The sequence below is a fragment of the Crocodylus siamensis genome, chromosome 6 (genome assembly GCF_052110815.1).
Source record: "Crocodylus siamensis isolate JL-2025a chromosome 6, ASM5211081v1, whole genome shotgun sequence".
Taxonomy (NCBI): domain Eukaryota; kingdom Metazoa; phylum Chordata; order Crocodylia; family Crocodylidae; genus Crocodylus; species Crocodylus siamensis.
This window is the reverse complement of record NC_143400.1, coordinates 23999765-24024417: the sequence shown is the minus strand read 5'-3', so window position 1 is coordinate 24024417 and position 24653 is coordinate 23999765. Positions and strand designations below refer to the sequence as shown.

The 24653-nt window shown below is 58.5% G+C and overlaps 5 protein-coding genes across 17 annotated transcripts; 1 reads left to right on the top strand and 4 right to left on the bottom strand.

Annotated features, from left to right (window-relative positions):
- Positions 1-11: 11 nt before the first annotated feature.
- On the bottom strand, positions 12-3572 carry LOC149861720 (uncharacterized). Its single transcript, XM_090052153.1, has 5 exons — positions 3438-3572; positions 2305-2492; positions 1937-2068; positions 1489-1620; positions 12-1386 (listed from the first exon to the last, which is right to left on the bottom strand). The coding sequence occupies exons 2-5, from the start codon at positions 2477-2479 to the stop codon at positions 1283-1285; spliced, it is 543 nt and encodes a 180-aa protein (XP_089908279.1). The 5' UTR covers positions 2480-2492; positions 3438-3572; the 3' UTR covers positions 12-1282.
- LOC149861719 (uncharacterized) lies at positions 2558-7200 on the bottom strand. Of its 5 annotated transcripts, none has more exons than XM_090052137.1 (9): positions 6794-7195; positions 6417-6586; positions 6208-6336; positions 5991-6125; positions 5446-5524; positions 5007-5209; positions 4725-4871; positions 3855-3989; positions 2572-3652 (listed from the first exon to the last, which is right to left on the bottom strand). In XM_090052137.1, exons 1-9 carry the CDS (start codon positions 6799-6801, stop codon positions 3582-3584), a joined length of 1077 nt encoding a protein of 358 aa, XP_089908263.1. In that variant the 5' UTR covers positions 6802-7195; the 3' UTR covers positions 2572-3581. The 5 variants fall into 5 exon arrangements, with proteins under 5 accessions (XP_089908266.1, XP_089908265.1, XP_089908267.1 ...); XM_090052138.1 differs by having other exon boundaries at positions 2573-3652; positions 5446-5521; XM_090052140.1 differs by lacking the exon at positions 3855-3989 and having other exon boundaries at positions 2558-3652; positions 6794-7200.
- Positions 6896-10610, bottom strand: LOC149861718 (protein NKG7-like). 6 transcript variants are annotated; one of them, XM_090052144.1, is made up of 6 exons: positions 9894-10029; positions 8366-9265; positions 7853-7999; positions 7571-7744; positions 7226-7429; positions 6896-7031 (listed from the first exon to the last, which is right to left on the bottom strand). In XM_090052144.1, the coding sequence occupies exons 2-5, from the start codon at positions 8544-8546 to the stop codon at positions 7293-7295; spliced, it is 639 nt and encodes a 212-aa protein (XP_089908270.1). In that variant the 5' UTR covers positions 8547-9265; positions 9894-10029; the 3' UTR covers positions 6896-7031; positions 7226-7292. The 6 variants fall into 6 exon arrangements, with proteins under 6 accessions (XP_089908270.1, XP_089908271.1, XP_089908273.1 ...); XM_090052145.1 differs by having other exon boundaries at positions 6896-7021; XM_090052147.1 differs by having other exon boundaries at positions 7571-7705.
- A 2957-nt stretch (positions 10611-13567) lies between these two features.
- On the top strand, positions 13568-17916 carry C6H19orf84 (chromosome 6 C19orf84 homolog). 2 transcript variants are annotated; one of them, XM_090052134.1, is made up of 2 exons: positions 13568-14781; positions 15584-17916. In XM_090052134.1, the coding sequence occupies exons 1-2, from the start codon at positions 13568-13570 to the stop codon at positions 16428-16430; spliced, it is 2061 nt and encodes a 686-aa protein (XP_089908260.1). In that variant the 3' UTR covers positions 16431-17916. The 2 variants fall into 2 exon arrangements, with proteins under 2 accessions (XP_089908260.1, XP_089908261.1); XM_090052135.1 differs by having other exon boundaries at positions 14639-15404.
- A 434-nt stretch (positions 17917-18350) lies between these two features.
- On the bottom strand, positions 18351-20659 carry HAMP (hepcidin antimicrobial peptide). 3 transcript variants are annotated; one of them, XM_090056122.1, is made up of 4 exons: positions 19518-19709; positions 19064-19120; positions 18777-18827; positions 18351-18580 (listed from the first exon to the last, which is right to left on the bottom strand). In XM_090056122.1, exons 1-4 carry the CDS (start codon positions 19602-19604, stop codon positions 18476-18478), a joined length of 300 nt encoding a protein of 99 aa, XP_089912248.1. In that variant the 5' UTR covers positions 19605-19709; the 3' UTR covers positions 18351-18475. The 3 variants fall into 3 exon arrangements, with proteins under 3 accessions (XP_089912248.1, XP_089912249.1, XP_089912250.1); XM_090056123.1 differs by lacking the exon at positions 18777-18827 and having other exon boundaries at positions 19518-20659; XM_090056124.1 differs by lacking the exon at positions 19064-19120 and having other exon boundaries at positions 19518-20545.
- Between the last annotated feature and the right edge of the window lie 3994 nt (positions 20660-24653).

Genomic DNA, 24653 nt, shown 5'->3' with positions numbered 1-24653 from the left:
TCCCTTGCTCCGCCCCCACCAGCCTAGGCCCCACCCCCACTAGGTCTTTGGGGTCTGGGCATGAGGGCCCAATGGCGGGGTCCAGAGCTGGAGGCTGAGAAGCCCTGGGGGGAGAAAGAGGGTTCAAGTGCGGCAGGATCGTAGTGTTATACCCCACTGCTCTCCCAACCCCAGAGCTGGGCGCATCTCAGCCCTTCCTATGGACTATTTTGTGTGGCTGTCCCCTGACAGCTCCACCCCAGAGCTGGGCGCATCTTGGCTCCAAATCAGGCCCTCCTCAGCCACTTTATACGGGCTGTTCTCCCACAGAGCTTGGTGTATCTTGGCCCTTCCTATGGGCTGTTACACACAAAGCTCTGCCCCAGAGATGGCTGCACCACAACTCCCAGTGACCCCTTGTGGGGGGCTGTTCAATGCAGCTGTTTCCACCCCAGAGCTGGCCAGGCCCCATCACACCTGCTGAGAAGTTGGCCCCGGCCTGCACCAGGAAGCGCGAGACCCTCGGGAAGGAGGAGGCAGGCGACAGCCCCATAGGGCCAGAACCGGATGGACCCAGAAGGTGTCTTTGGGGGGAATTGAGGGGTTAAATAGGGCAGGGGAGGGCTGTGGGCCAGAGTGAGGCGCCCCACAGCCCCCTTCCAGCCCTGCTGGTTGGTGCCCCTCACTCAGACCCGCAGCCCCCTGCCCCCCACCATCCCTGCTGGTGCCCCTCACTCCAGACCCGCAACCTCCCCAAGACCACAGTGTTGGGGGTGGGGGGCTGGGAGCCGGGATGCCTGGGTTGGCTCCAGCGCTGGGAGAGGCCCTGGGGCTGGGGGCTGAGAGCAGCAGGAGTTTGGCCCCCTGCCCATTTCAGACTGGGACATACTAGTCTCCTCCCCCTGTGGGTCTGTCCAAGCAGGGGTGGGGGGACCATGTTTGGCTTGCCTGGGTGATTGCTGGTGGGGAGAGAGCGGGGGGCAGAGCGCCAGGGGACCCAGACGTCCGAGTCTCCCGCAGACACATGCGCAGGACCCAAGTACCTGGGTGCGGCTTAAAGACGGAACCCAGGTGCCTGGGACCCAGGCAGTCACGGGACCCAGGCATCTGGGTCACACTGGCACAGGGCACCCAGGTGTCTGGGACTTGGGCGGTCGGGGACCCAGGCATGTGGGCCACATGGGCACAGGGATCCCTGATGTCTGGGACCCAGGCAGTCTGGGTTACACATGGGAGGGGGACCCAGGCGTCTGGGACCCAGGGGACCTGGGTGTCCGGGTTACACACGGGCAGGTGTCTGGGCCTAGCTGGGGGAACCGGGCCAGGGGCCGGCGTCGGGGCCGGCCATGCTGTCGGTGGTCTGTGGCGTCTGGGGGCTGCTGAGATAGGTGATGAGGCAGAAGAGGCCTGGTGGGGGGAAAGGGAGGAGTGGTGGTTTGTGGGTCACTACCCCCACCCCCAACAGCCAAGCCCTGCCCTCTGCCAAGCAAGCCCTATCCCCAGGTCTACCGCTGAGCAGGTGGGCCAAGGAGCCTGTGAGCGCCGCGAAGAACGACCAGTGGAGTTGCATCCGCACACTGGGGTGGAAGGTGTTGGGGAGCGTCACACCCAGCATGATCAGGCCAGAGAGCGCTAGCAGCCCTGGAAGTGTGAGGGGGGTCATTACACCTGGCCAGCACCCCAGAGCTATCTGCAACTGGTGCCATTAGACTCAGCTGCCCACCCTGGAGGCAGCTGTAACTGGCACCTGTACACCTAGCTGCCCACATAAGCCAGCTGCAACTAGCACTGTTACACCCAGCCAACTGCTCCAGAGCCAGCCACAAGTATTGCCATTACACCCAGCCACCCACCCCAGAGCCAGCTGCAAGCAGCCCTGTTACACCAGGCCATGCTTCCCAGAGCCAGCCACCCCCAGCCCAGCCCACCCAAGCCAGCTGCGTGGGCACCATGGTACCTGTGAGGGTGTTGGCGATGGCTCCCACCTTGAAGCGGGGGAAGCGGCAGCAGGACGTGAGGATGGAGCTGACAGCCACAAAGCTCAGGATGGCCGAGATCGTCAGGAGTCCCTTGGCCAGCTCAAAGGTGGCTGTGGGCGGGTGGGAGAGTGAGGAGCACCAGCTCAAAAGGTGGCCTAGGGGGCTGTGGGTGGGGAGTGAGGGGTACCACAGTTGCAGTTCAGGAGTGAGGGGGTGCCCGTGCCCAGGGTGGGATGGGGGCTGCAGGCTGGGAGTGAAGGGCAAAAGGGGTTGTGGGTTGGGAATGAGAGGTCCCAGGGGCTGCAGGTCAGGGGCAAGGGTCCCTGCTGGGGTCTGGGGGTCTCACCACGGCCGGGAGGCAGGCGGGTGCAGGTGCGCCCCACGCACACGGTCCACAGCCCCACGCTGGTCTCGAACTCGTGGGTCCCGACGCCAGCCCAGTGCGGCGTCACCAGTGCCAGCAGCTGCAGCAGGAGCCCCAGGAAGGACAGCGCCGCGGCTGCCCCCTGCAGCGACACCATCCCCCGGCCCTGACTGTGGGGGGAGGGAGGGTGCGCGTCAGCCAGGACCCCCCAGACAGGCACCTGGGGTCTCCAGCGCCCCCGCCCAGTTCAGCACCCCAGAGCCCCTCCCCCAAGCCAGTGCAGGGGCAGCACCTGCTGCGCGTGGGGGACCCCGGTGTCCTGGGCTGGCCCCGGCAGGATCCGGCCCCTCCCCTGGCCCCTCAACTGTCATGGAACCTTCCAGCGGGGCGGGCTAGGCGACGGGGGCCACTGGGGCGCTAGACCCCTTGCAATGGCCAACGGGGGCCCCTAGGGGGCTCCAGACCCATCGCAACCCCCTGGGGGTCACTGGGGGACTATGGGCAGGGCAGATGATATACGGGAACCCTGTGTCAATCACCCCGGGGGCGCTGGGGCCAGTGTGCACCACGGGGGACTACCTCTGGGTGGGGCCTGCTGGGGACGGAGGGATAATCGGACGGCACCTGTGTGTGGGCTAGTACTCCCAGCTGTGGAGGGATACAAGACCATAGCAAGGGGTGGTTAAAAAGTCCCAGCAGCAGAGGGATACATGATAATGCCAGGGAGTGAGATGGCTCAATAGTATCGGCTGTAGAGGGATACAGGAGAACGTAAAGAGGATTGTACAATGACCTCAAATAGTCCCATCAAGGGAGGAATACGACTGGGAAATGGGAATGTTAATGAAAATCTGGATTAATTATTTCCAGTGGTGGAGGAATATTTGATAATAACTCAAAAGAAAAAGTAGTTCCAATTGCAGAGAACTTTATAATGGCATGAAGGACAGAAAGTAGTCCGGGCGGCAGAGGGATATTCTCTCATGCTACAGGAAGTTTGGCAGAGCGATATTTCAAGGGCACAATGAGAAAGACCCAGAGGAGGAGAGATCTCTGGATACGCGGGGGTACATCCCCAGGGGAAAAGGTCCGGGTGGCAGAAAGATACGTGATACCAGGGTTGAAAGTAGCCCCCAGTTCCATGAAATGAAGGGGCGACGGGGCCAGGATGGCAGATGGCTCCTCGAGATGGAGAAAGTAGTCCTGGCTGTGAGCCATAGGCCAATGGGCAGCTGTGGAGGTCCAGGATTGGCTGGTGGTCAGGCAGGAGGTGGAGCCAAGGTGATGGTGGAGTCTGAGAGGGTCCGGTGTGCAATGAGGCCTGTCACACCTGGTGGAAACAGAGGCACAGGGGGTGGGGAAACAGCATGTAAGCCCCACCCCTTGAGGCTAAGCCACACCTCCTCCAAGCCCCACCCCATTGGGGAACCCTACATCCATTTCTGAGGCCTTGCCATTGGGTTTTCCAATGCCCAGACCCTCACTGGCTGCCCATCCCTATGAAGCCCCGCCCTGCCAGAAGCCCCGCCTACCAGACAGCAGACAGGTGGGGCAGCCGGCCCAGCCCAGGTAGAAGGCCCAGCCATAGGCATGTGCCACCAGCGGGTGCGGGGGAGTCCGCGAGGCCCAGAGCGCGAAGCAGCCCATGGCCAGTAGTGACGCCACACCTGGAGAGGACAGGGGGGGCGGTGCGTTATGCGCAGCTGCTGCCCCCAGAGCTAGCCGCATTGCCTGCCTGCTAGTCTGCTACTCCCCCCCAGAGCTGGCTGTATCTTGGCCTGGGCTGCCTGTGCTCCCCCCACGACTAGCTACATCTTGCCCCTCCCTATGTGCTGTTAGATGGGGCTGTTACCCAGTGGGTCCTCCCCAGAGTTGGCCACACCTCAGCCCTCCTTATGTGCTGGTATATGCAGCTGCTTCCCAGTGGCTACCCCAGCCCCCGAGCTAGCTATATCTTGGCCTTCCTTATGTGCTGTTATATGTAGTAGTTACCCAGCAGCTCCCCACCAGAGCTGACTGCATCTCGCCCCTCCCTGTGTGCTGTTATATGTAGCAGTTACCCAGTGGCTCCCATTCAGAACTGGTTGCGTCTCCATCTTTCCTGTGTGCTGTTATTTGGGACCGTTCCTAGTGGCTCCTCCCCAGAGCTGGCTGTATCTTCCCCCTCTCTATGTGCTGATATATGTAGCTGTTACCCAGTGGCTCCCACCCAGAGCTGACTGCATCTTGGCCCTCCCTGTGTGCTTGTATATGGGGTTGTTACCTAGCAGCTCCACCCCAGAACTGGCTGCATCTTTACATACCCTGTGCATGCAGTGTTATATGCAGTGGCTCCCCTCCAGACCTGGCCACATCTCAACCCTCCCAAGCTGCCGGTCTATGCAGCCAGCCCCTGGGCCCACCTGCGACCAGGCTGGCGGTGTAGGAGGCCATCGAGACGGCAAAGAAGCGTCCGAAGAAGCGGGCAACAGGGCCCAGGAGGCAGAGGACGGGGATGAAGGCGACGAGCAAGGACACCAGCATCAGACCCCGTGAGATGTCCAGCAGCCCTGGGGAGTAAAAATGAGTGGCACTTGGATGGCAGAGCCCTGCAGTTGGGAGTGAGGGCCACCGGCAGGGCTGGGGGGAGCAGGAGGCTGCAGGTCAGGAGTGTGGGGCACCGGAGGGACAAGGGGGGGTGTTACCAGGGCCAGGAGGCAGGTGCAGGCAGGCGCCATCAGCACACAGAGCCCAGAGCCCAAGGGCCACGGGGCCGAGCTCTGAGCGCAGGCGCAGCCAGCCAGGGGTGCTGGCTACCAGCAGCAGCAGCGCCAGGCTGAGCACGGGCAGGACTCGTCGCACCCACTGCAGCAGCACCATCCTGCTGCCACGGCCGGGTCCAGGGCACCTGCGAGGGGAGAGACAGTGCCAGGCAGTCGGGCCCAGGATAGGGCCCCCCGTCACCAGGGATCAGGCCCTCCCGGTAGGCCAAGATCAGGCCCCCTGATCCCCCAGGATCGGGCCCTGCCGGGCCCTCAGGGGGCAGGGATGGTGGGACCTGTCATTCACTTGCCTGGGACCTCCTGGGGGGCAACTGCCATGGAACCCCTGCCCCTCCCCCGTCCCACAGCCCCCATCACAAACCTAGAGGATCTGGATGGATCCGGGGCCCCCCCGGCACGGGTGCAGGCTGGGTGCTGGCTCAGCAGATTTGCAGCACCTGCTAGGGAGGGGACAGAAGGAACTGGGGGCAGCTGTTGCCCCTCTCGCCCACCCCCAGAGCCAGCTGCATTCTACACAGCCGTTTCAAGCTGTTCCACCTTGGAGCTGGCTGCATCGGCACTATCCTGTGCCCTGTTACGTGCAGCCATTCCCAGTGGATCCACCCCAGAGCTGGCCGCATCCTGTGTTCATTTTGGCACTGTTACATTTGGCCATTCCCAGGCAATCCACCCCAGAGCTGGCTGCCTCTTCACTATCTTGTGGCCTGTTATATGCAGCTGCTCCCAGCCAATCCACCCCAGAGCCAGCTTCATCCTGGACTCCATTTGCAGTGTTATATGCAGCTGCTCCACCCCAGAGCTAGCTGCAACTGCACTATCCTGTGCCATTATGTGCAGTCATTTACAGCATTTCCACCCCAGAGCTGGCCACATCCTGCCCTGTTATCCCCGGCTGCCCCCACTCACCGGCCAGAAGGAAGAGGGGCCCCGCAGCCCAGCCCAGGCGGAAGCCAGGCCCAAAGCCCACGTGGCCACGGATGAAAGGCTCGGTGCCGGCAACACCATGGGCGAACACGGCCGTGGCAGCCATGGCACTGAGCCCTGAGGGGTTGCGGGGGTTGAGTATCCAGATGGATGGGGCACCAGGGGTGGAGGCAGGGACAGGAGAGGTGGGGGCAGGTACCTGCGGCGAGGGCGGCAGTGCTGGCCAGGAGGGATTGGGGCTGGGGGAGGCCGCGGGTGCCCAGTGCCACGGAGATGAGACCCAGGCCCAGGGACAGGAGCAGCAATGCCTGGGGGATCTCCACGTAGTCTGGAGTGGGGAGAGAGTACCCAGGCGGCTGTGCTCCCAGCACCCTGCCCCCCAGAAAAACCAGGCATCTGGGCACCTACCTGGTGCGGTGGGGGGCTGGGCACAGCCCCCAGGGGTGCAGACAATCCAGAGCCCATAGTGGGCACCATCACCCCTCCGCAGCCACTGCCCTGAGCCCAGAGCCCCCAGCAGCACCAGTGCACCCAGTATGGCCAGCACCTGCCCTGGGGACAGGGGGACCTTCGGGGACCTGTGGGGAGCAGGGAGCTGCAAGTGATCCTAGTGCAGGCGCAGGGGACCCAGCATCCAGACCCCTCCCCCCACTCTCTGCGGGTGGGGCTGGAAGGAATCCAGACAGCTGGGCAAAGCTCCAGCCCCCCTGCCCTTCACCCCCACCCATTTGTCCCAATGCCCCACCCCTTTAGCTCCACCCCAAGGTCCCACCCCCTTGTAGTACCTGAGCATGACTCCTGAAGTCACGGAGCTCCTCCCCTTCCTCCTTGGCGCAGATGCCCAGCGGGATCCCTCTGCCCTGCTCCCTCCAGGGTCAGGGTGACCGCCCAGCTGGAGCCCAGGGGCCCCCAGGGCCTGCCTCCCCACTCCACAGAGGCTGGCAGAGGGGTTCCCATGTCTTCCTCCGGACTAGGAGGGGCAGGATGCGGCCCCAAATGAGGGCAGGTCGTGCCTGGGAGGGGCTATGCAAATTAGGAAGGTCAACACAGACACCCCCCCCCCCCCCAGTGGCCAGCAGGGGGCGACAGGGAGAGAGCCCAGGCTTCCAGGCTGGAGACACTCCCCAACCTCTAGGCCCCACTGCCCTCCCGGAGCTGGAGAGAACCCAGGCGTCCAGGTTCCCAGCCCCCTGCTCCCACCCTCACCCCTCCCACACCTGGGAGACCCCAGGCGTCCAGGTGGAGACTCCAGGCTGTGAAAAGAGGGGTCTTTAATGTCAGGGGTCATGGGAGGCTCCAGAGGGGTGGACCCAGGTGTCTGGGCCGCTGGTGCAGAGAGTACCCGGGAATCCGGGTCGCCACAGCACCAACCCGGACCCTGGGGGCCTTGGCTTGGAAGGACTCGAACAGCATCATTGCACCTGGGGGTGGGAGAGACACACACAGTGTTACACCCAGCCTGGCCCACCCCAGAGCCAGCCGCCCTCAGCGCCATTACACCCAACCACCTACCCCAGAGCTGTTACACCCAGCCACCCACCCCAGAGCCAGCCGCATCTCACCAGCGAAGAGGAAGAGCGCGGCGGCTGAGACCTCCATGAAGTAGGGGGAGCTGAAACGGGGGGTCCCCATCGGGTCGCTCCTCACGGGCAGGTACCACAAGGCAAACAGGATTGTGGCCGCCAGCAGCAACGTGCCTGGGGGGGAGCATCCGGACGCCTGGGGTCTCTGCTGGTCTAGAAGGGGTTGGGGGGGCCCAGACACCTGGGTCCTCTCCAGCTCTGGGACAGGAGCGAGCCCTTGCGTGCGGCAGCCCGGTTGCCTAGGTCCCGGGTGTCACGCACCTGTGAGGAGGCTGAAGAAGGCGGCGAAGGGAGCGACGGGGTTGCGGCCAGTGCGGGAGCCCAGGGCCGAGGAGGTGATGAGGATGAGGGCCACGATCCCCGTGATGAGCCCAGCCACAGTCAGCTTCCGGGTCGTCCTGATGTATTCTGGGCCGGGAGCCGGGGTCATGACCTGGGAACCCCGGCATCCGGGTTCTCCCTCCCCTCCCAGAGCCGGGAGAAGACTCCAGCATCCAGGCTCCCAGCTGCCCCCCACACCCTACTCCCCTCCCAGAGCTGGGGGAGACCCCGAGCCCAGGTGTCCGGGCCTCGCACTGGAGAGAGGACTCAGGCATCCAGGGTCCCCTGCATGGGATAGAGGACCCAGGCATCTGGGGTCCCCTGCACTGGAGAGAGGACCCAAGTGTCTGGGCCCCCCCGTTCAGACCCCCATGGCGCCCAGCCCCAGCCCTGTCAGCAAGGTCCCGAGCGTCCAGGCCCTGCAGCAGCCCCCCACCCCCGCGGCCCCTGCACCTGGGCCGATGTCCATGGTGTGGCAGTGCCGGCCCAGGCAGAAGTCCCAGAGTCCTCTGGTGCTGATCCCCTCGGCCGTCCACGACGTGACCCAATGCCCTGACATCAGCGCCGCCAGTACCAGCCCCAGCCCAGCCAGCGCCAGCCCCAGCCCCAGCAGGCGTGGCCCCCGCGGGCCCATGGCGCCCACCTGCCGGCACGGGGGAGAGGGGGACAGAGGGATGATTATAGAGAGGGAGGGATGGGTGCGTGGAAGGAGAGATGGGGGGAGCAGCACGGCGGTGTGGATGGACGGGTGGAGAGGGCAAGGGATGCATGTGTATAGGAGCCGATGGGGGGTGGATCTGTAGGTGAGCAGGTGGTGGATGCAGGGGCGGGCGGGGGGATGGGTGGCGGGGTGCAGGGATGGCGGGGGTGCAAGAGGGTGATGGGGCCGCAGGCGGCGCCGGTCCCGCTCTCACCCGCCGGCCTTGCGTCTCCAACTGCCGTGGAATCTTCCCCGGTGGGCGTCCCACAATGCACCAGCCCCCCCCATCAAGGGGTGTCTGAGTCCTGGGGGGACCCAGGAGTCTGGTGGGGGGGTCAGCCATGATCGGCCGGAGGAGCTGCCAGGGATTCTGGGTAGATGGGACCCCCCCACAGAAAGGCCAGCGTGCCCCAGGCTGGCTTGCACAGGTGAGGGGGCATGAGTCCTGGCAGGGAGAGGTCCCAGGCGCAAGGGCCACACGCCAGGCAGCTCCCCTCCCCTCCCGGAGATGCCAGGCGTCTGGGCCCTGCGGGCGGGGGTCTCAGAGGGAACAAGTTACGGAGAAGGTGGTTATGAGAATAAACCCTTTACTCATGGACATGGCGGCAGTGCTCGGCTGAAGTCTGGCTTCTCTACCAGCAACAACAGGGTCCCTGCAGTGGAGGGAGGAGACGGAGCCTCAGCGCCCCCGGCACTGTTATATGTGGCCATTCCCCATACGCCCACCCCAGCTCCAGCTGCCACCAAGCACTATTATATGCAGCTGTTCCCCATACACAGCACCCCAGAATCAGCCATATCTCAAGCCCAAGCACTGTTATACTCAGCCGTTCACCATCAACCCACCCCAGAATCAGCTGCATCTCACCCCCCCGGTATCATTATAATATACATCCATTCCTTGCCAACCTACCCCAGAATCAGCCAAATCTTATACCCCCCTCCCCTGCATTGTTATACATGGCCATTGCCCACCAGCCCACCCCAAAAGCAGCTGCATCTCACCCCCCTCAAGATCATTATACATGATAGGGTCTGTTCCCCTAACAACCCACTCCAGAGCTGGCTGCATCTTACCCTGCCTCAAGCATGATTATACATGCCTGTTCCCATGTCAACCCACCCCAGAGCTAGCTGTATTCTGCCTCTGCCATAAACAGTTATACACAGCTTACCCACCCCACCGACCCACCCCAGAAGCAGCCGCATTTCATCCCCCCTCAAGCTCTGTTAAACGCAGTTGTTCCTCACCAACCCACCCCAGCCACAGCCGCCTCTCACCGCTGACGATGGTGAAGGGGAAGGCGAGCCAGCCCATGGCGAAGGCTGAGCCGAAACAGATGGCGCTCCTATAGAGGCTCACACTCTTACTCAGCTCCATGCTGTACACCCTCATGGCCACCAAGGTGAACAGCCCTGGGCAGAGGGAGGATGGGGGCCAGCTGGGGGTACCTGGCCTGGCTGGCAGGGGCAGCCCAGGGTGGGATGCGGGGGAAGTACCTGCGCTGAAATAGCCCCCCATAGCCAGGAACCGCAGGGGCTTGCCTAGGAGCCAGGGATAGGTGAAGGTGGCTAGTGACATGGCCAAGGACACGAGCCCCACGCCAGCTGCCAGAATCAGGAAGGCTCGGGAGGATGCCAGGTAGTCTGGGGTGGGGTGAGGAGATGAGAGGCTGGTTTCTATCCTGCCAGGCCCCCGACCCCCTGCAGGATAGGACCCAGGCATCCGGGCCCCCAGCCCCCCCAGCAGGAGAGATGCCAGGAGCTTGGGCCCCCAGCCCCACTCCGTCTGGACAGAAGGGACCCGGGCGCCCGGGTACCTGGCACGATGAGAAAGGGCCTGCAAGTATCGTTGAGGCAGATGCGCCAGAGGCCGGAGGAAGAGGCGAAGCCAGGGCTGCGTGCCACAAGCCACGTGTCTGAGCTCAGCGCCCCCAGCGCCAGCCCCAGGCTCAGCAGTCCCAGGCCCACGCCCAGGCCTTGCAGCGCCCGCATCCCGGATGGACAGACTTACGGACGGACGGATCAGGGAGATGGGTGCTCGGGGCTGTGCAGAGGGCTGCAGACAGGCAGGGGTGAATGGGGGGCAGGGAGGGCAGGAGGGATGGATGAAGACACGGGGAGGGACCAGAAGCTGGGGGTCTGCAGAGCTGGACGGTGGAAGGTTATGCAGGGTGGATGGATGAGTGGAGGGACAGAATCTGTGTGCGTGGTTGGAGGGACAGGTGGATGCATGAAAGTGGGCGGTGGAGGGATGACAGAGACAGGCGCGTGGGGCAGGGCGGACAGGCACAGGGTGGGGGATGGGAAGAAAGGGCATGGAGAAGGGTGCAGGGATGGATCGTGCCCGGATCGGGACTGGTGCCCTCTGCCTCATCACCCACAGTCCCCCCCCAACTCCCTGCATCCCCCCAGCCTCCTGTGACCCCCCCATCCCTCCCATCCTGCGATGGCGTCCAGGGCCGGGGGGTCTTATACCTGAGCCGGCGTCTCCTCAACTGCTGCGGAACCCCCCCCCCCCCCACAATGCACTGGGGCCTCCCTCTGCCCCCCCCCCCACAGGGACCTGTCCTTGCTCCCTTGCACAGGTGAGGGGGCATGGGCTGCAGCCTGCCCTAGATTTCCTGGTCTGCCCCTTGCAGGTTACCACAGTGATGCCCCACGCTGGGGCAGGAGGAGGCCCATGGCGGGGGGGGAGGGGGGACAGCTCTTCCCCACCGTGCCCGGTCGCTGGGGCAGAGCCCCGGTGCCCCCACACACACCTGTGGGGTGGAGCAGGCGGGGGCTGCCCCGGGTTAACTCCCAGCTGCCTGCCTGGCTGTGATGGGCCAGGCAGGGGCTGCCCGCGTGGGCTGGGCGCCGGGTCCCCTCCAGCTCTGGGCAGGGACGGCAGGAGGGTGAGGGAGCCCGCTCCCCGCTGACCCTGCAAACCCGGATCCCCGCCCATGCCCCCTCCCAGTGCCCCAGGAGGCGATTAGAGCAGCCAGGACCCACCCGCACGCCCGGTTCCCATCCCTGCAGGTGCCCCCCAACCGGTCGGGGCTGGCGCAGGGGCACCGGGAGGCGCTGCTGGGCTGGATCAAGCCTGACGCGGGGCCCATGCTGCAGCAGCTGCACGATGCGGGGGCACCACGCTGGACCGAGTACCACACGCTGCTGGACATGGTGCCCCGTGTCCACCAGGCCCTGGCACTGTTGGAGGCAGCCAGGCAGCAGCCCCGGCGTGCCCGCGTCCTGTTAGGTGCCCTGGACGCCCTCCGCAACCACTGCGACCCTCAGCCTGGAAACTGGCTGCACTGGCACCTAGGCACCCCTGGCCCTGCGGTGCCCACGCCCGTCTGCACCGAGCCTGCAGCACCTGCAGGTACAGCCACAGCCCCCACCCACGCCCCCTGCCACACCGGTCATCCCTCACCCACCCATCCATCCATCCTTAAAACCTTCTAACCCTAGATCCATCCTCCGTTCCTCATCCAACCATCCCCCATCCCTCCTACCTGTCCCTCCAACCCTTCATCCCTCCATCCACCCATTCATCCATCTCCATGTCCGTCCCTGTAACCTTCTTACCCTCCTTCTCCAACTTCACTCATCCATCCATCCAACCACTCATGCGTCCCTATAGCGATCCTTCCTTTCCTCCCTCCCTCCACAGCCCGCTGCACTCCCTCCCCCTCCACAAGCTGCTCTGCAAGGTGACCAAGAAATATAAGCTCCCGCTGGAGACCCCCCATGAGACCCCCTCCCCACCCTGTGCTGCCCAGATGCCTGGGTTTTCTGTGCAAGGAGTGGGGGTAGAGCCAGGGGCCCAGCCTAACTCCCATTTCCCCTTGGGCCTGCCAGGCGAGACCCCCAGACAGAACCCCAGCTTCCGTGAAGCCCCCAGCCCCCAAATCAAAGGTACTGGGGCAGGCATTGGTGGAGGGGGAAGGCATAGGGATGCTATAGAGGGATTAAGGGAGCACGGCCATCTGGGGTCTCTCATCACGCCCGTCTGCTCCCCCAGCCACCCTCCAGCACCACCGTGCCTCCGTGCTCCAGTGCACATCCTGCCTGCACCCCGCACCCGGCCCCCCCAGCTGCCGGGATCCCCTTGAGGTCCTCTACATGCCCCAGCTCCTGCTGCAGCAGCCCCCGGACCCCTGGGGCCACAAGCACGTGGTGCTGGCTGCCTGTTGTGCCCGCCTGCCCCAGCCCTGCACTACCTGCTCCTGGCTCAGTTCCTGTCCCCAGAGTCAGGTGGCGCTGCAGGGGGCCTGCAGCATGTGGCCGTGACCAGCATGGCTGGTGTGGGCAAGAGTGTCCTGGCACAGAAGCTGCTGCACGAGCGGGCGCTGGTCGCTGCTTTCCGCAGCTTCCTCTGCGCCCTTGACTTCGCTGCCTGCAACCTGGCACGGGAGCCTGGGCCCGTGGCCCTCAAGGGGCTCGTGGGCTCCTGGCACCCCCATGTGGGCTTGATCCTGCCTGCCTTGCTGGCCTGGCCCTGCGACCTCCTGGTGATCCTGGATGGCTTCAATGAGCTTTGAGTCGGGTTCCTGGGGTGGCTCGTGGCCTGGCTACAGGGGCTACTGTGGTGTCTCCAGCCACAGGGGACGATTCGATGTCTCCTGTACCAGCTGCATGTGGTTTCCAGGCGTCATCTCAAGGGTCTGCTGTGATGTCTCCACCCACAGTGTCTCCAGCCAGGGCATCTTCCGTCGGGGCCCTGGTGTAGGACCTAATGGCTGGGACCCTGCTGCCCGGTGCGGCTGTGGTGGTGACATCATGGCCCTGTCTGGCACTGCCCAGTGCTGTCTTCCAGCGCCATATCCTGCTGCTGGGGCTGGCAGAGGAGCACACCGACAACTGTGTATGCCGCTCCTTCCGTGGCCACGAGGAGCCCGTGGCGGCTGTGGCATGGCACCTAGAGGCCCACCCGGGCGTGGCTGGGCTGCACTTCGTGCCCCTCTATTGCCATGTGCTCTGCTCCATGCTGGGCTGCTGGTGGCAGGATGCACTGCCTGTGCCTGCACCCACCAATGTCACCAAGGTCTATGCTGCCTATGTGGCCGCACTGCTGGGGCCCCAGCCAGCGCCACAGCTCTGGGCACAGCTGCTTGCGCTGGCGGGCCGCAGCCTGTTCGCCGAGGCTGAGCTTCGTGGCGTCCCAGGGAACTCGCCACTGCGGTGCCTCCTGGCCCCCCAGGATGGTGGTGTGGTCGAGTTCTTTCACCTCACAGTGCAGGAATTTGTGGCTGCCACCTTGGCCATTGCCATGCTGTGGCCTGGGGAGCGGCGCACCTGCCTGGAGCTGTGATGGGGTCACGGCTGCAGTGGGACCCAGGACTTGGGGGATGGGGACGACTTGGCATCACAGCCACGGGGATGACTTGGCGTCTTCTGCACCAGCCGCACGTGGCCTCCCAGAGTCTAATGGGGCATCTATAAGGTCCATGGGAGACGACTTGGGGGATGCCCGAGGTCTCCCTGAGTCCAACACTCTGTGGGATGACTCCAGGGACCTGGCTGCCCACAGCCTCCTGGAGACCAAGCGGGCCCTGCTGGCTGCCATGGGCAATGTGGCGCTGTGCTGGGAGCCCTTGCAGCTCTTTGCCAGCTTCTTCCTGGACCTGCTGGGTGCCCAGGCTGAGGTGCAGCTGGCAGGGCTGGCCAGACCCCTGGGTGGGGACCCCGAGGCCGTGACCAGGGCTGGGGCCTGGCTGGAGGTGGCACTGGAAGGGATGGCAGGGCCACGCCTGCTGGGGCTGCTCCACGGGGTGGAGAGCTTGGCTGGGCCACAGGCCTGGCCGAAGTGGACCTCTTCAAGACAGCACCGGGCCCTGCTGGTTGTGCCCCCCTGGCCCAGGCCCCGGGGCACCAGGCGCTGCACCACCTCAACCTCAGCTACAGCACCCTGGGCACCCGGGGGCTGCGCCTGCTACAGGGCTACTGCCCCATCGCCACAAACTTCAGCGAGTTTGGGGTGGGGGGTGCCCAGGGTCCGGGCGGGCTGTCCAGAAGGGGCCTGGTCTCCTGGGCTCTGGGAGGCAGGGGGGTGCAGCCCGGACACCTGGGTTCCCCGCCTGCCCATGCTCTCCCCCCGGGCTGCGTACAACCTGCTGGACAAGGAGGTGGCCGAGCTGGTGGCCATTGCACCCGAGGACCCCCAGCGCCGGGTAAAACGGCTCGTGTAAGTCTACTCTACGCCCTGCGCCCCGCCCTGGGGAGGCCACGGCCGAGGTCCACCCCGAAGCCCGGGCCCGGGCCCAAGGGCCGCGGCAGGAGGTGGCCGCTCTGCTGGGCGAAGGGGATGGATGACGGAGCGCATGGCGCTGTACGTTGCTTGGGGGGCCCTGCTGCGCTGAGGGGGGCCCTTCTGGGGTGCCCTAACCTCCCAACCCCATTACTGCCTCAGTCCCTCCTCCTACAGGGCCTTAATTACCCCCAGCCCCGGCGGAGGGAGCAGCAAGGAGGGGCTACCACATCGGTTAAAGCCCCGCCCACCAGGCCCCACAGGTGCCCTGGAGCCCCGCCCACCACCCCCACAGCTGTCCCGTAGCCCCGCAGCGTCTCCCAAGCTCCGCCCACATGGGATCGAGGCCCCGCCCCTAAGCCCAACAGCGTCCCAGAAAGCTCCGCCCCCTCCAGTAGCAGGCCACGCCCTTCGTTTAAGCCCCGCCCTTTACGTGTGCACACCCCGCCGCCTCCCTCACGTTGTCCGCGGCCAGATCCCCGGCACGCGGCAGAGGCTGGGGTCCGGCGGGAGCCCGGAGGGTTCATGGCGGAGCCGGCGGGGGGCGGCCCGGGGCCGGGGTGAGGCTGGGACCCGCCCGCCTATAGACACCCCAGCCCCCGCCTTGCCACCCCCTGCACGGGGCCGGGACCCGCGATAGCCAGCTCCAGCGCCCCCCACCCCAGAGCCGGCCGCGCCTCGGGCCCAGTATCTCCATCCCCAATTTCTGCTTCTAACCTCCTTTCTTGTGCCCCCCCAGCTCCATGATGCCCCCTGGCCCGCTGAAGCCGACGGTGCTGGAGCAGACCCCCGCGCCAGCCCCGCGAAGCGCCTGCCCCGCGCCCCCCAGCCTCGCCGGTGTCCTGGTGCCAGTGCGTCTCGATGTGCTCTCCTTCCTCCTCAACAGTGCCCTGGCTGGGGTGCACGCAGCCCTGCGCCCAGCTGGGCATGGCAGGCCGACCCCGCCCACCTCGGGACCCCCGCCGTGTTGCTGCGGCCCATGCCTGGCCCCCTGGGCTTGGCGGGATGGCACCGCGACCCCCCTGGACGGCGTGAGGGGGCCCCATCAGGATGGCCCCCGTTGGGCGCCCGCTCACACCGAGGGGCGGGCATGGGGCGAGGCCCCAGAGACCCCCGAATGGGGTGCAGGGACCACTCCAGCGGGGACCAGGTCACGCCAGGCCTGGCCCTCAGGTCATAGCACAAGGGGGCGCAACCCAGACGGCGGTCGGTGGGCATCCCGCCATGACCCCTCGGACACGTGCCCCCTCCACGCCGGGGGGGCGGTAGCTGCCCCCTGCGAGGCCTGGGGCACGGGGGGGCCCCGAGATCCCAGGCAGGCGCAGGCCACGGGGGACAGCGGGAGGAAGCGGAGCCATGATGGCCGGCAGTGGAGGCCCCCCGCTGCCAAGATGGCCTCGGGGAGCCCCGGGGAGGACTGGGAGGCAGAGTATGAGGGGGCCCCTGCCCCTGCTCTGGGGGGCAGCTCGGGGGCCTTCACCAGGTACCTCCAGGGCCTCTACGCAGACCTGCGAGTCCCGGACTCACGCCGAGGCCCTGAAACGGGGGAGGCCTCCCCCGAATTGCAGGGGACCCTGAGGTCGTGAGGGTCAGGCTGGGACAAGCAAGGGGTGGCTCAGTACCCACAATCCCTCCGGGCTCTGCCAACGTGGCCACCTGCCCACAGAGCCATGCGGCCCACGTTCCTTCCCCCACCCACAACCCCCTGCTCCAAACCAGCCGCCTACCCATAATCCCCCATTCCGAACCCCCGTCCTCCATCTTTACCTGTCATCCTTCCTTCCTCCCCCTGCCAGAAACCCCCCAAATCCATCAATGCCCCCTGCGCCCCTGCCGGAGACCCCCATCCTCCGTCTTTACCCCTAATCCTCCATTCCTCATCCCTGCCGGGGACCCCATCCGCTGTCTCTATCCACAGTCCCGCAGTCCAAACCCGCCTGCTACTCATGTGCTAAACGAACAGCAAACCTTGCTTGTCATCAGCCTCCCAGACGCCTGGGTCCCCTCCCAGCCATGACGTAGATGTCCGCCTCCAACAGTCACATTTTATGGGGGTAAAACACCCAAAGTTGCATGTTTGAGTGGTTTATTTTTACACGTTTTATTTGTATTTTGCAGTATTTACTGTTTCTTTTTTTAAAAGAAAGAAAAAGCTACAAATCTGGATATTTTGCCCCCAAATCCTGGGATTTGGGAGTGGTTTCTTTTAACCCTCCCCCTGAAATCTCTGTTGTTTTAAGTCTGAATATTTAGAGGGGTTTTTCTGGGTTGAAAAGACGAAAAATGGCTCATCTGTGTGTTGGTTATAACACACAGATATTGCCATTAGGAGACTTTATTATGGAGATTCCAGAGTTAAAACCACCAGAAGAAGACTCATAAGTTGTGTTAGAAAGAGATTTGTGTAAATAATTTGTCATCTTGGAGATCTGTGATATAATTTCTGGGTTAAAACCACCCACAATGTCTCATATATTACATTAGTTAAAAACTGATCTGTTATGGGTTGTCATTAGAAGGGATATGGTTGACTTTTGGGGCTAAGAACACTAACATTGGATCATATTCCATGTCAGCTAAAAAGAAGAGATTTTTATTAGGAACTTGTAATTTTCTGGGTCTGTTTTGGGGTTTAAAAACATGGAAAATGTCCCAAATCATGTAAAAAAATGATTCTGTTGTGACCCTGAAATGTGGATGTTGGTAGTTCAATTCTGAGGCTAAAAAAAAGAAATTGGCTCATCTGTTGCATCGCTGGAAAAACAATCCAGCTATTTCTATGAAGAATCTGCAATTTTGGAGATTTGTGATGTCATTTCTGGGCCGAAACTGAAAGATAGCTCTTGTATCTTTTTGAACTGACACGATACATCTGTTATGGGTCTGTAGTGGTGAAGGTTTAATTTTGGTAATAAAACCACTAAAAATGGTTCATATATTGGAACGGTTCATTTTTTTAAAATTTAGAGCTAGTTATTTGGGGATTTTGGGGGTATTTTGGTTTTTAAAAGGCTGCACATGAAGCTGAGGAGCTGGATTTGTTTTGGAGATTATACTACTACTGCTAATAAAAAGCCGAATCCCCCCAGATTTTACCTTGTGTTTGTGATGTGAAGGATTTTGGGTGGGTTTCCAGGATAACCAATTAGATGTATTTAGGGCACTAAAGATGCATTTTCAATGTGGGTTTGGGATTCTCCCTTTGCCTTGCCCACTTCAGTGCCATTACAACCAGCCCAGCCACCCCAGAGCCAGCTGCCCCCAGTGCTGTTACACCCAGCCACCGCCCCAGCACTGTTGCATCCAGCCCAGCCCCCCAGAGCCACCTGCAATCAGCACTGTTACACCCAGTTCAACCTTCCCAAAGCCAGCTGCCCCCAGCCCTGTTCCAGCCAGCCACCCCAGAGCCAGCACCCCCAGCCCTGTTGTATCCAACCTCTGCCTGCCCCACTAAAGAGCTGGACTCCTGATTCCCCACGCAAAGCCATCAAGACCCCGAGAGACAGTTCCATAAAAAAGCTGCTTTATTACCAAGGAGCGACAGACGAGGGGCAGAGAAATAAATAAGGCAAGAAGTCGGAGGTCACAGACCCTAGTCCACACGCCAGGGTTGGAGGTCGCAGGTCAGGGGTCAGGTCCGGCAGCACAAGCCACAGCCCTTGTTGCGGCAGCAGTTGCAGCAGTAGCTGCAGATTGGAAAGTGGCTGTTGAAGCGCTTGGATCTCCGCAGCGGGACCTGGCGGGGAGATGGAGGTCAGCGGGGGGGGCTGGCAGCCTGCATGCCCGGGCTCTCTGGGGGGTCAGGCGGAGAGCAGAGGGTCTGGGAGCCCGGGCGCCTGGGTTCTCCAGCTCTCGAATGAGAGTGGGCCTGGGGGGGTCAGAGCCCAGATGCCCCCCACCATTATCCCGAGGGGTTTAGGGGCTGTACCCACCTCCAGGCTCTGGGCTCCGATCTCAGGATGGGGCATCAAACCAGCAGCTGCCTGGAAAGGGGAGGAGGGGGCCATCAACCCAGAGCCGTGGGTTGGAGGGGCCCAGACACCAAGGCTCTCCAAGGGGTAGTGGTTAGAGGAGGGAGCGAGAGCCCGGGCGCCTGGGTTCTCTCCAGCTCTAGAATGGGAGTGGGGACTGGGGGGGCGCAGGGCCCAGATGCCCTCCCCGCATAACAGCACCCCCTACTGCCCCTTCACACCCCAAGGGGTTTAGGGGCTGCACTCACCTCCAGGCCGTGGCTCTGGGCTCCGGTCTCAGGACGGGGCATCAAACCAATGTTGGCCTGGAGCGGGAGGAGGGGGATGTCAACACAGAGCAGGGCATTGCGGGGCCCGGACCAGTGATGACATGGATGTAGAAGGTGTGGTGGGTTCGACCGGAGAGTGTCGGGAGCCCAGACACCTGGCTTGTCTCCTGCCCCAGGGGGGACAGGGGCCCAGGGCTGGGGTCCCCGTCTGCTCTGGGGTGGTGCTGGCAGCCTGGGGTCTTTCTATTCATTGACTAGGAAAACTCTGTCCTCCAATAGCAAAGGGAGTGGGAACAGGATTTTCCTTGCCATTTGGGCAGGTGGGGAGCAATTTGGGATGGAAATCCCCCCAATGGAGGGAAATGCAGGGTAGCAGGGGGCAGAGGCTCTGCCTGGGGGTCCGCCCAGCGCCTGGCGTGGCCCTGACCCTCACCTGGGCTCTCAGGGCTGAGCAGGCCGCAGGGGACCCATGCAGGAGGACGAGGAGGAGGAGGAAGACGCAGGCTGCGAGCACCTTCATGGTCCGTCTGTCCCAGGCCGGGGTCCGTGTGTCCGGTCCTGAGGCTGCCCTGGCGGCTTTTATGCTCCCTCCTGATGCCCCACCCAGGCCTGGCCCGGCCCCCGGGGTAGAGGGGGGGTGGGGAATACCCCTGATAAGCTTATCTGGGGTCATGAGGCCAAGGGGCCTGCGGGGGGGGAAGTGGGAGAAAGGCCAGGGCGGGTAAATCTGAAGGCAGCCCAGACACCTGGGTTCCTAGCCCTGCTCCCCCCTCTGGGGTACCCCTGAATACTCCAAAGGGGTCACTGGGGTATGACATCATCATTGCATCATCCTGTATTAAGGTGGGGGTGGAAATCAGATTATTTATTGGCACTGGGGGGGGAGTGTTGAAAACCAGGGAGCTATGACATCATCATTGCACCATCATGTATCAAGACTGGGGTGGAAATCAGATTATTGTGACTGTGGGTGTTTTTTGGTAAGTAGGGGAGTCATGACATCATCACTGCATCATCAGTGCCAAATCACAGATCAGCCAAAGCCAGAAGGGGAAATATAAGGTTTTTGTCACCATTTCAGCTGTGACATAATCATGACTTCACTACTTAGTGATCAATTGTAATAATGGTGGGAGGGAATCAGCTGTTTAACCATTTTTATCTGTTTTTTACTAAGTATGTCATTATTATTGTCTCAGGGAGGAGTGACATCAGCTTGATTAGAAGCAAAACTCCAGTGTGTTTTTGTTTCCATTTGTAAAGGTTGTTCAGTTATGACATCATCATCACATCACTTCTCAGCAAGGAGCAAGGGTAGGAGATCACAGTTTTCATAGAGGTTTTGTAAAGTTTGGTCATTATGACATCATCACATCATTACTCAGCAACCAATTGCAAATAAAGGATGGGGTGGGGAAACTGGTATTTTAACAGTAACAAAATTAGTTTAATTATGATATCATAATTGCATTGTTTGATAGCTAATTAGAAGTAAAGGGCAGAGAAGTGGAAAACATGTATTTTCACTGTTTTTTAAAGACATTAAAACATGACATCACCATTGCATCATCACTTGCAGAGGAGTCAACGAAGAGCAGAATGGGAAAAATTATTTTTTCCTCCTGTTTTGGATGATGACATCACAACATGTTTTCCGGCTATGTGATGATGTCCTAACTACCGAACTTTTTATTATTTAATTTTAAAATTTTTTTTATTTAAAATTATTTAAATATTTTAAATTTTTTTATCATTTATTTAAAACTTATTTCAAAATTTCAAAATTAATTAAAATGACAAAAAATCAGATTAGTCCTCCCTCCCATTTGGTTTTGGAATTGACAATGACCATTCAGTTATGATGTCATCATCGTATCATCATTCGCTGATGAATTGTTTTGATTTTGGGAAAATTATTCCAATCCTTCATCAAATACATTGTTTTTATTTCCTCTGTGTGTGTGTGCGCGCGTATGTGTGAAGACCTAATTAATAGAGCATCTCATGCAATGATCCACAGGGTTAATTTCCTTAATAATGAATACTAATAATCAACAAATGATTCATAATTAATTAATGATTAATAAGTATTATTAATAATAAAGAAATGATTCATAATGATTAATCATGAATAATTAATGCATCACTTTCACGCAGCCGAATGCTTTGTACTCCAGCAGACGGTGGGCCATGCATTCAAATACGTCCCCATCTAATTCATCACGTGCTATTGAAATTTAGTCATGTTATCTCCATTGATGTCAATTGTTCCTAGTTCCGTGCTGGATTTCGCTGGGAAATGGATTTTAATCGGCTTCAGTGGGCCATGAAATACCTCCACTAGGCCTCCTCTTCCCTCCTTTCCTCATTATTGCGGATCAATTAATGAAGCAACAAACTGGATTTTAAATTTCCAGGCAGAGGAGGATAAACTTGACCCGCTTTCAACAGCCTTTTCCCGTTATTGGACCCCAACCCCCCCTTCCCCCAATCAATATTAATTAATAGCTGGGTTAATCATTAGTGCGCACACATGCCAATCTGGTTTTCTAAGATGATTGTTTTTTGAGGTCAAATTGATCCAATGAAGCCAACAGATTGTTTTTTATCCACCCCCTGGAGCCGCATGACAAATAAGATGTTTAAAATCATTAAAAAAAAAAAAATGTTATATAATAAATATCCAAATAAGTTATCTAAATAAAAAAAATAAAAATAAACATCCTTTTTTTCTGGGGCAAAATCAGTGGATTTCAGGGAATATTTTAATAATAATTAGTTTTTCAAAGGCATATTCTTTTTTGGGGAGGTGAAACCAGTGGACTACAGTCATTAAATTTTAAGTTTCTTTAGGTAAAATTAGTAGATTTCAGTCAATATTTTAAAAGTATTGTTCTTCAAAAGCAAATTCTTTTTTTGGGGTGAACACAGTTGGATTTCACTCAATATTTTAATAATAATCAGTTTTTCAAAGGCCGATTCTTTTTTGGGGGTGAAATAAGTGGACTGCATTCAATATTTTAATAATAATGTTTTTCAAAAGCAAATTTTTTTTGTGGATAAATCAGTGAATTTCAGTCAATATTTTAAGGCTAATCTGTTTTTCAAAACCAATATTTTGGGCGGTTGAAATTACTTGATTTAATTTAAAAACACTTGCTTTTAAAATAAACATGCCTTTTTGGGTTGAAATCAGTCCTCAGCCGTTATTTTAAAAATACCAATTTTTCAACAGCAGATTCTTTTTTGGCTGTTGAAAACCAGTCAATTGAGATATTTTTCTTTCCCTCAAAAATTCCTTTTCAAACTAATTTTTTAACAATTAGATCCTTCTTTTTGCAGTTGAAGTGAATGACTTGTCTACAGCCTTTTCTCCAGGAATCTCCTTATAAATACATTAATTAAAAAATCCTTTTTCAAAAAGCAGATTTATTTTTTCTTGGGCTGAAATCAGTCAGTAGGCTGTGAAATATTAATTTGAAATGCAATTTTTTAAGTTGGGGTTTTGGGGTTGAAATGAGTCAATTAAGTGGATATTTCTTTACACCCCTCATGCTTTTTTGGGGGCTGAATTCATTCAATTTCCATTACAGAAGTTTCCCCATTAATGTCCATATGAAACATCCCTTTTGGGTGAAAACTGTTGGATTTCGGTCAATATTTTAATAATCAGGTTTTCAAAACCAGATTCTTTTTTGGGGCGTGAAATCAGTCAATTTGGTGAGGTTTTCTTCTTCCTACAAAATACTCCTTCCCAAACAAATCCCTTTTTAAGAAGCTGCTATTTTTGGGGGGTGAATCTGTTTGATTTTGTCTGCAGAGATTTATTTCAATAATCTCCATGTGAAATAGTCATTAAAAAGACTAATTTTTAAGAAAAAGCTTTTTTTTTGTAGGGTCAACTTTTTCCAGTGGCATGGTATGTATTCCAGGAATCTCTGTAATAAACACTCATTTCAAAACTAATTATTTTTTCCCGTTTCAGGCCTTCTTTTTAAAAAGTCAGAATTGATTCCATTAAATCAAAGCCGTGTTTTTTCCAGCGATCGCTGTAAGAAAAGTCCAGCACCAAACCCCTCCTTTTATAAGAATTCCCGAAAGATGACAATAATGGGAGATTCCAGCCTAATGGGCAATTTTCCAGTAATTTTTTTCCCCAAATTTTCATAATAATATAATATTATCCTTTGGAGAAACAATCCCATAATGAGGATATCTGCACACACATATATCGATCTCTATACAGATATCTGGGCAGATATCTATCTTATATACAAATGTATATATTACCATAAGGATATTTATTGTACACTACAACAGCAATATTTACACAGTAGTATATAATGTAAATATTAAGTGCACTACATAATTATACACTATGAGGATATTTGGACTTAATATATTTATAATATATATTTATAATACTATGCTACATCTTTTAGTGTTTTATAGAATATTCACATTATATATATGTGGTGGGTTATACATGTCATTATATCTACATGTGTGTTGCGTGTGTGCTGTGTGTGTTATATCTATAAGTGTAATATATATGTTGTGTGTTATATCTGTGTGTGTTATGTTACGTTTTATGTTTTAGATATAGGTATGCGTATATCACACACATCTATATATCCATAGATCTATATCAAGTTATCAAAACTCTCTTTCTCTCTCTACAACATCTATATACACGCACATACACAACACATGCATGAGCACGCATACCCCCCACCCCCCACCGGGCATTTTTCTGGGGATTCCTAGAAGAAACAGTGATTTAACCCCAAGCCCTCTGTAAGAACAGCCCCATAACGAGCATCGGGACAGGCAGAAATCCAGACTCATTCTAGCGACAGCTGCCGACTTCCACACCACGGGCCTCCCCAGGCATCCACAATGCCCGAGCGCGGCAGCTCTGAGACCAGAGCCCAACCTCCCAGGGGCATGAGCAACGCCGACCCCCAGTGGTGGGGGCAATTGCTCCATCCTTGTTAATCAATCCTCAATTAGCTGCAGCTCAGTAATGAGAAGACTGAAAGCTGGCCAGAGATTTCTGGCCCCCAAAACCCTTACGTTTCACCCCAAATCTGTTTGCGACGTTTGGCAATTCCTTCCTCCAAAAGGACGTCGTGTCACTAAGGTGAACAGTCAGGCGTTGTTAGATTTTCCCGGGGAGATCCGGCAACAAGCGTGACTGAAGCGGCCATTTCTAACCCCCCCGGACTGCGGCCGGCTGGCTCCTCTGGAAGAGGAGCGGGGCCATGGGGGTTACAAGAGCAGGGCACCGGGAGCCCGGATGCCTGGGGTCTCCCCCACCTCTGTCCACCCATCCTCCGCCATCCCATGCAGGCCTTTGGCCTGAAGACAGGGACACTTGGGTTCCTTGCAAACAAGCATCCAGCATGATGGCCACCGGGGCCTGAGCCAGGATCAGGCCCGTGGGGCCAGAGCTGGCCCCTGCCCCTGCCAGGATTGGGCCATGCCCGGCCTGGCTCTGGGCCTGTTTGCTCAGAGCTGTCGCCGGCTGTTTATTTGCTGTCCCAGATGAGGTCGAAGCCTGGACAGA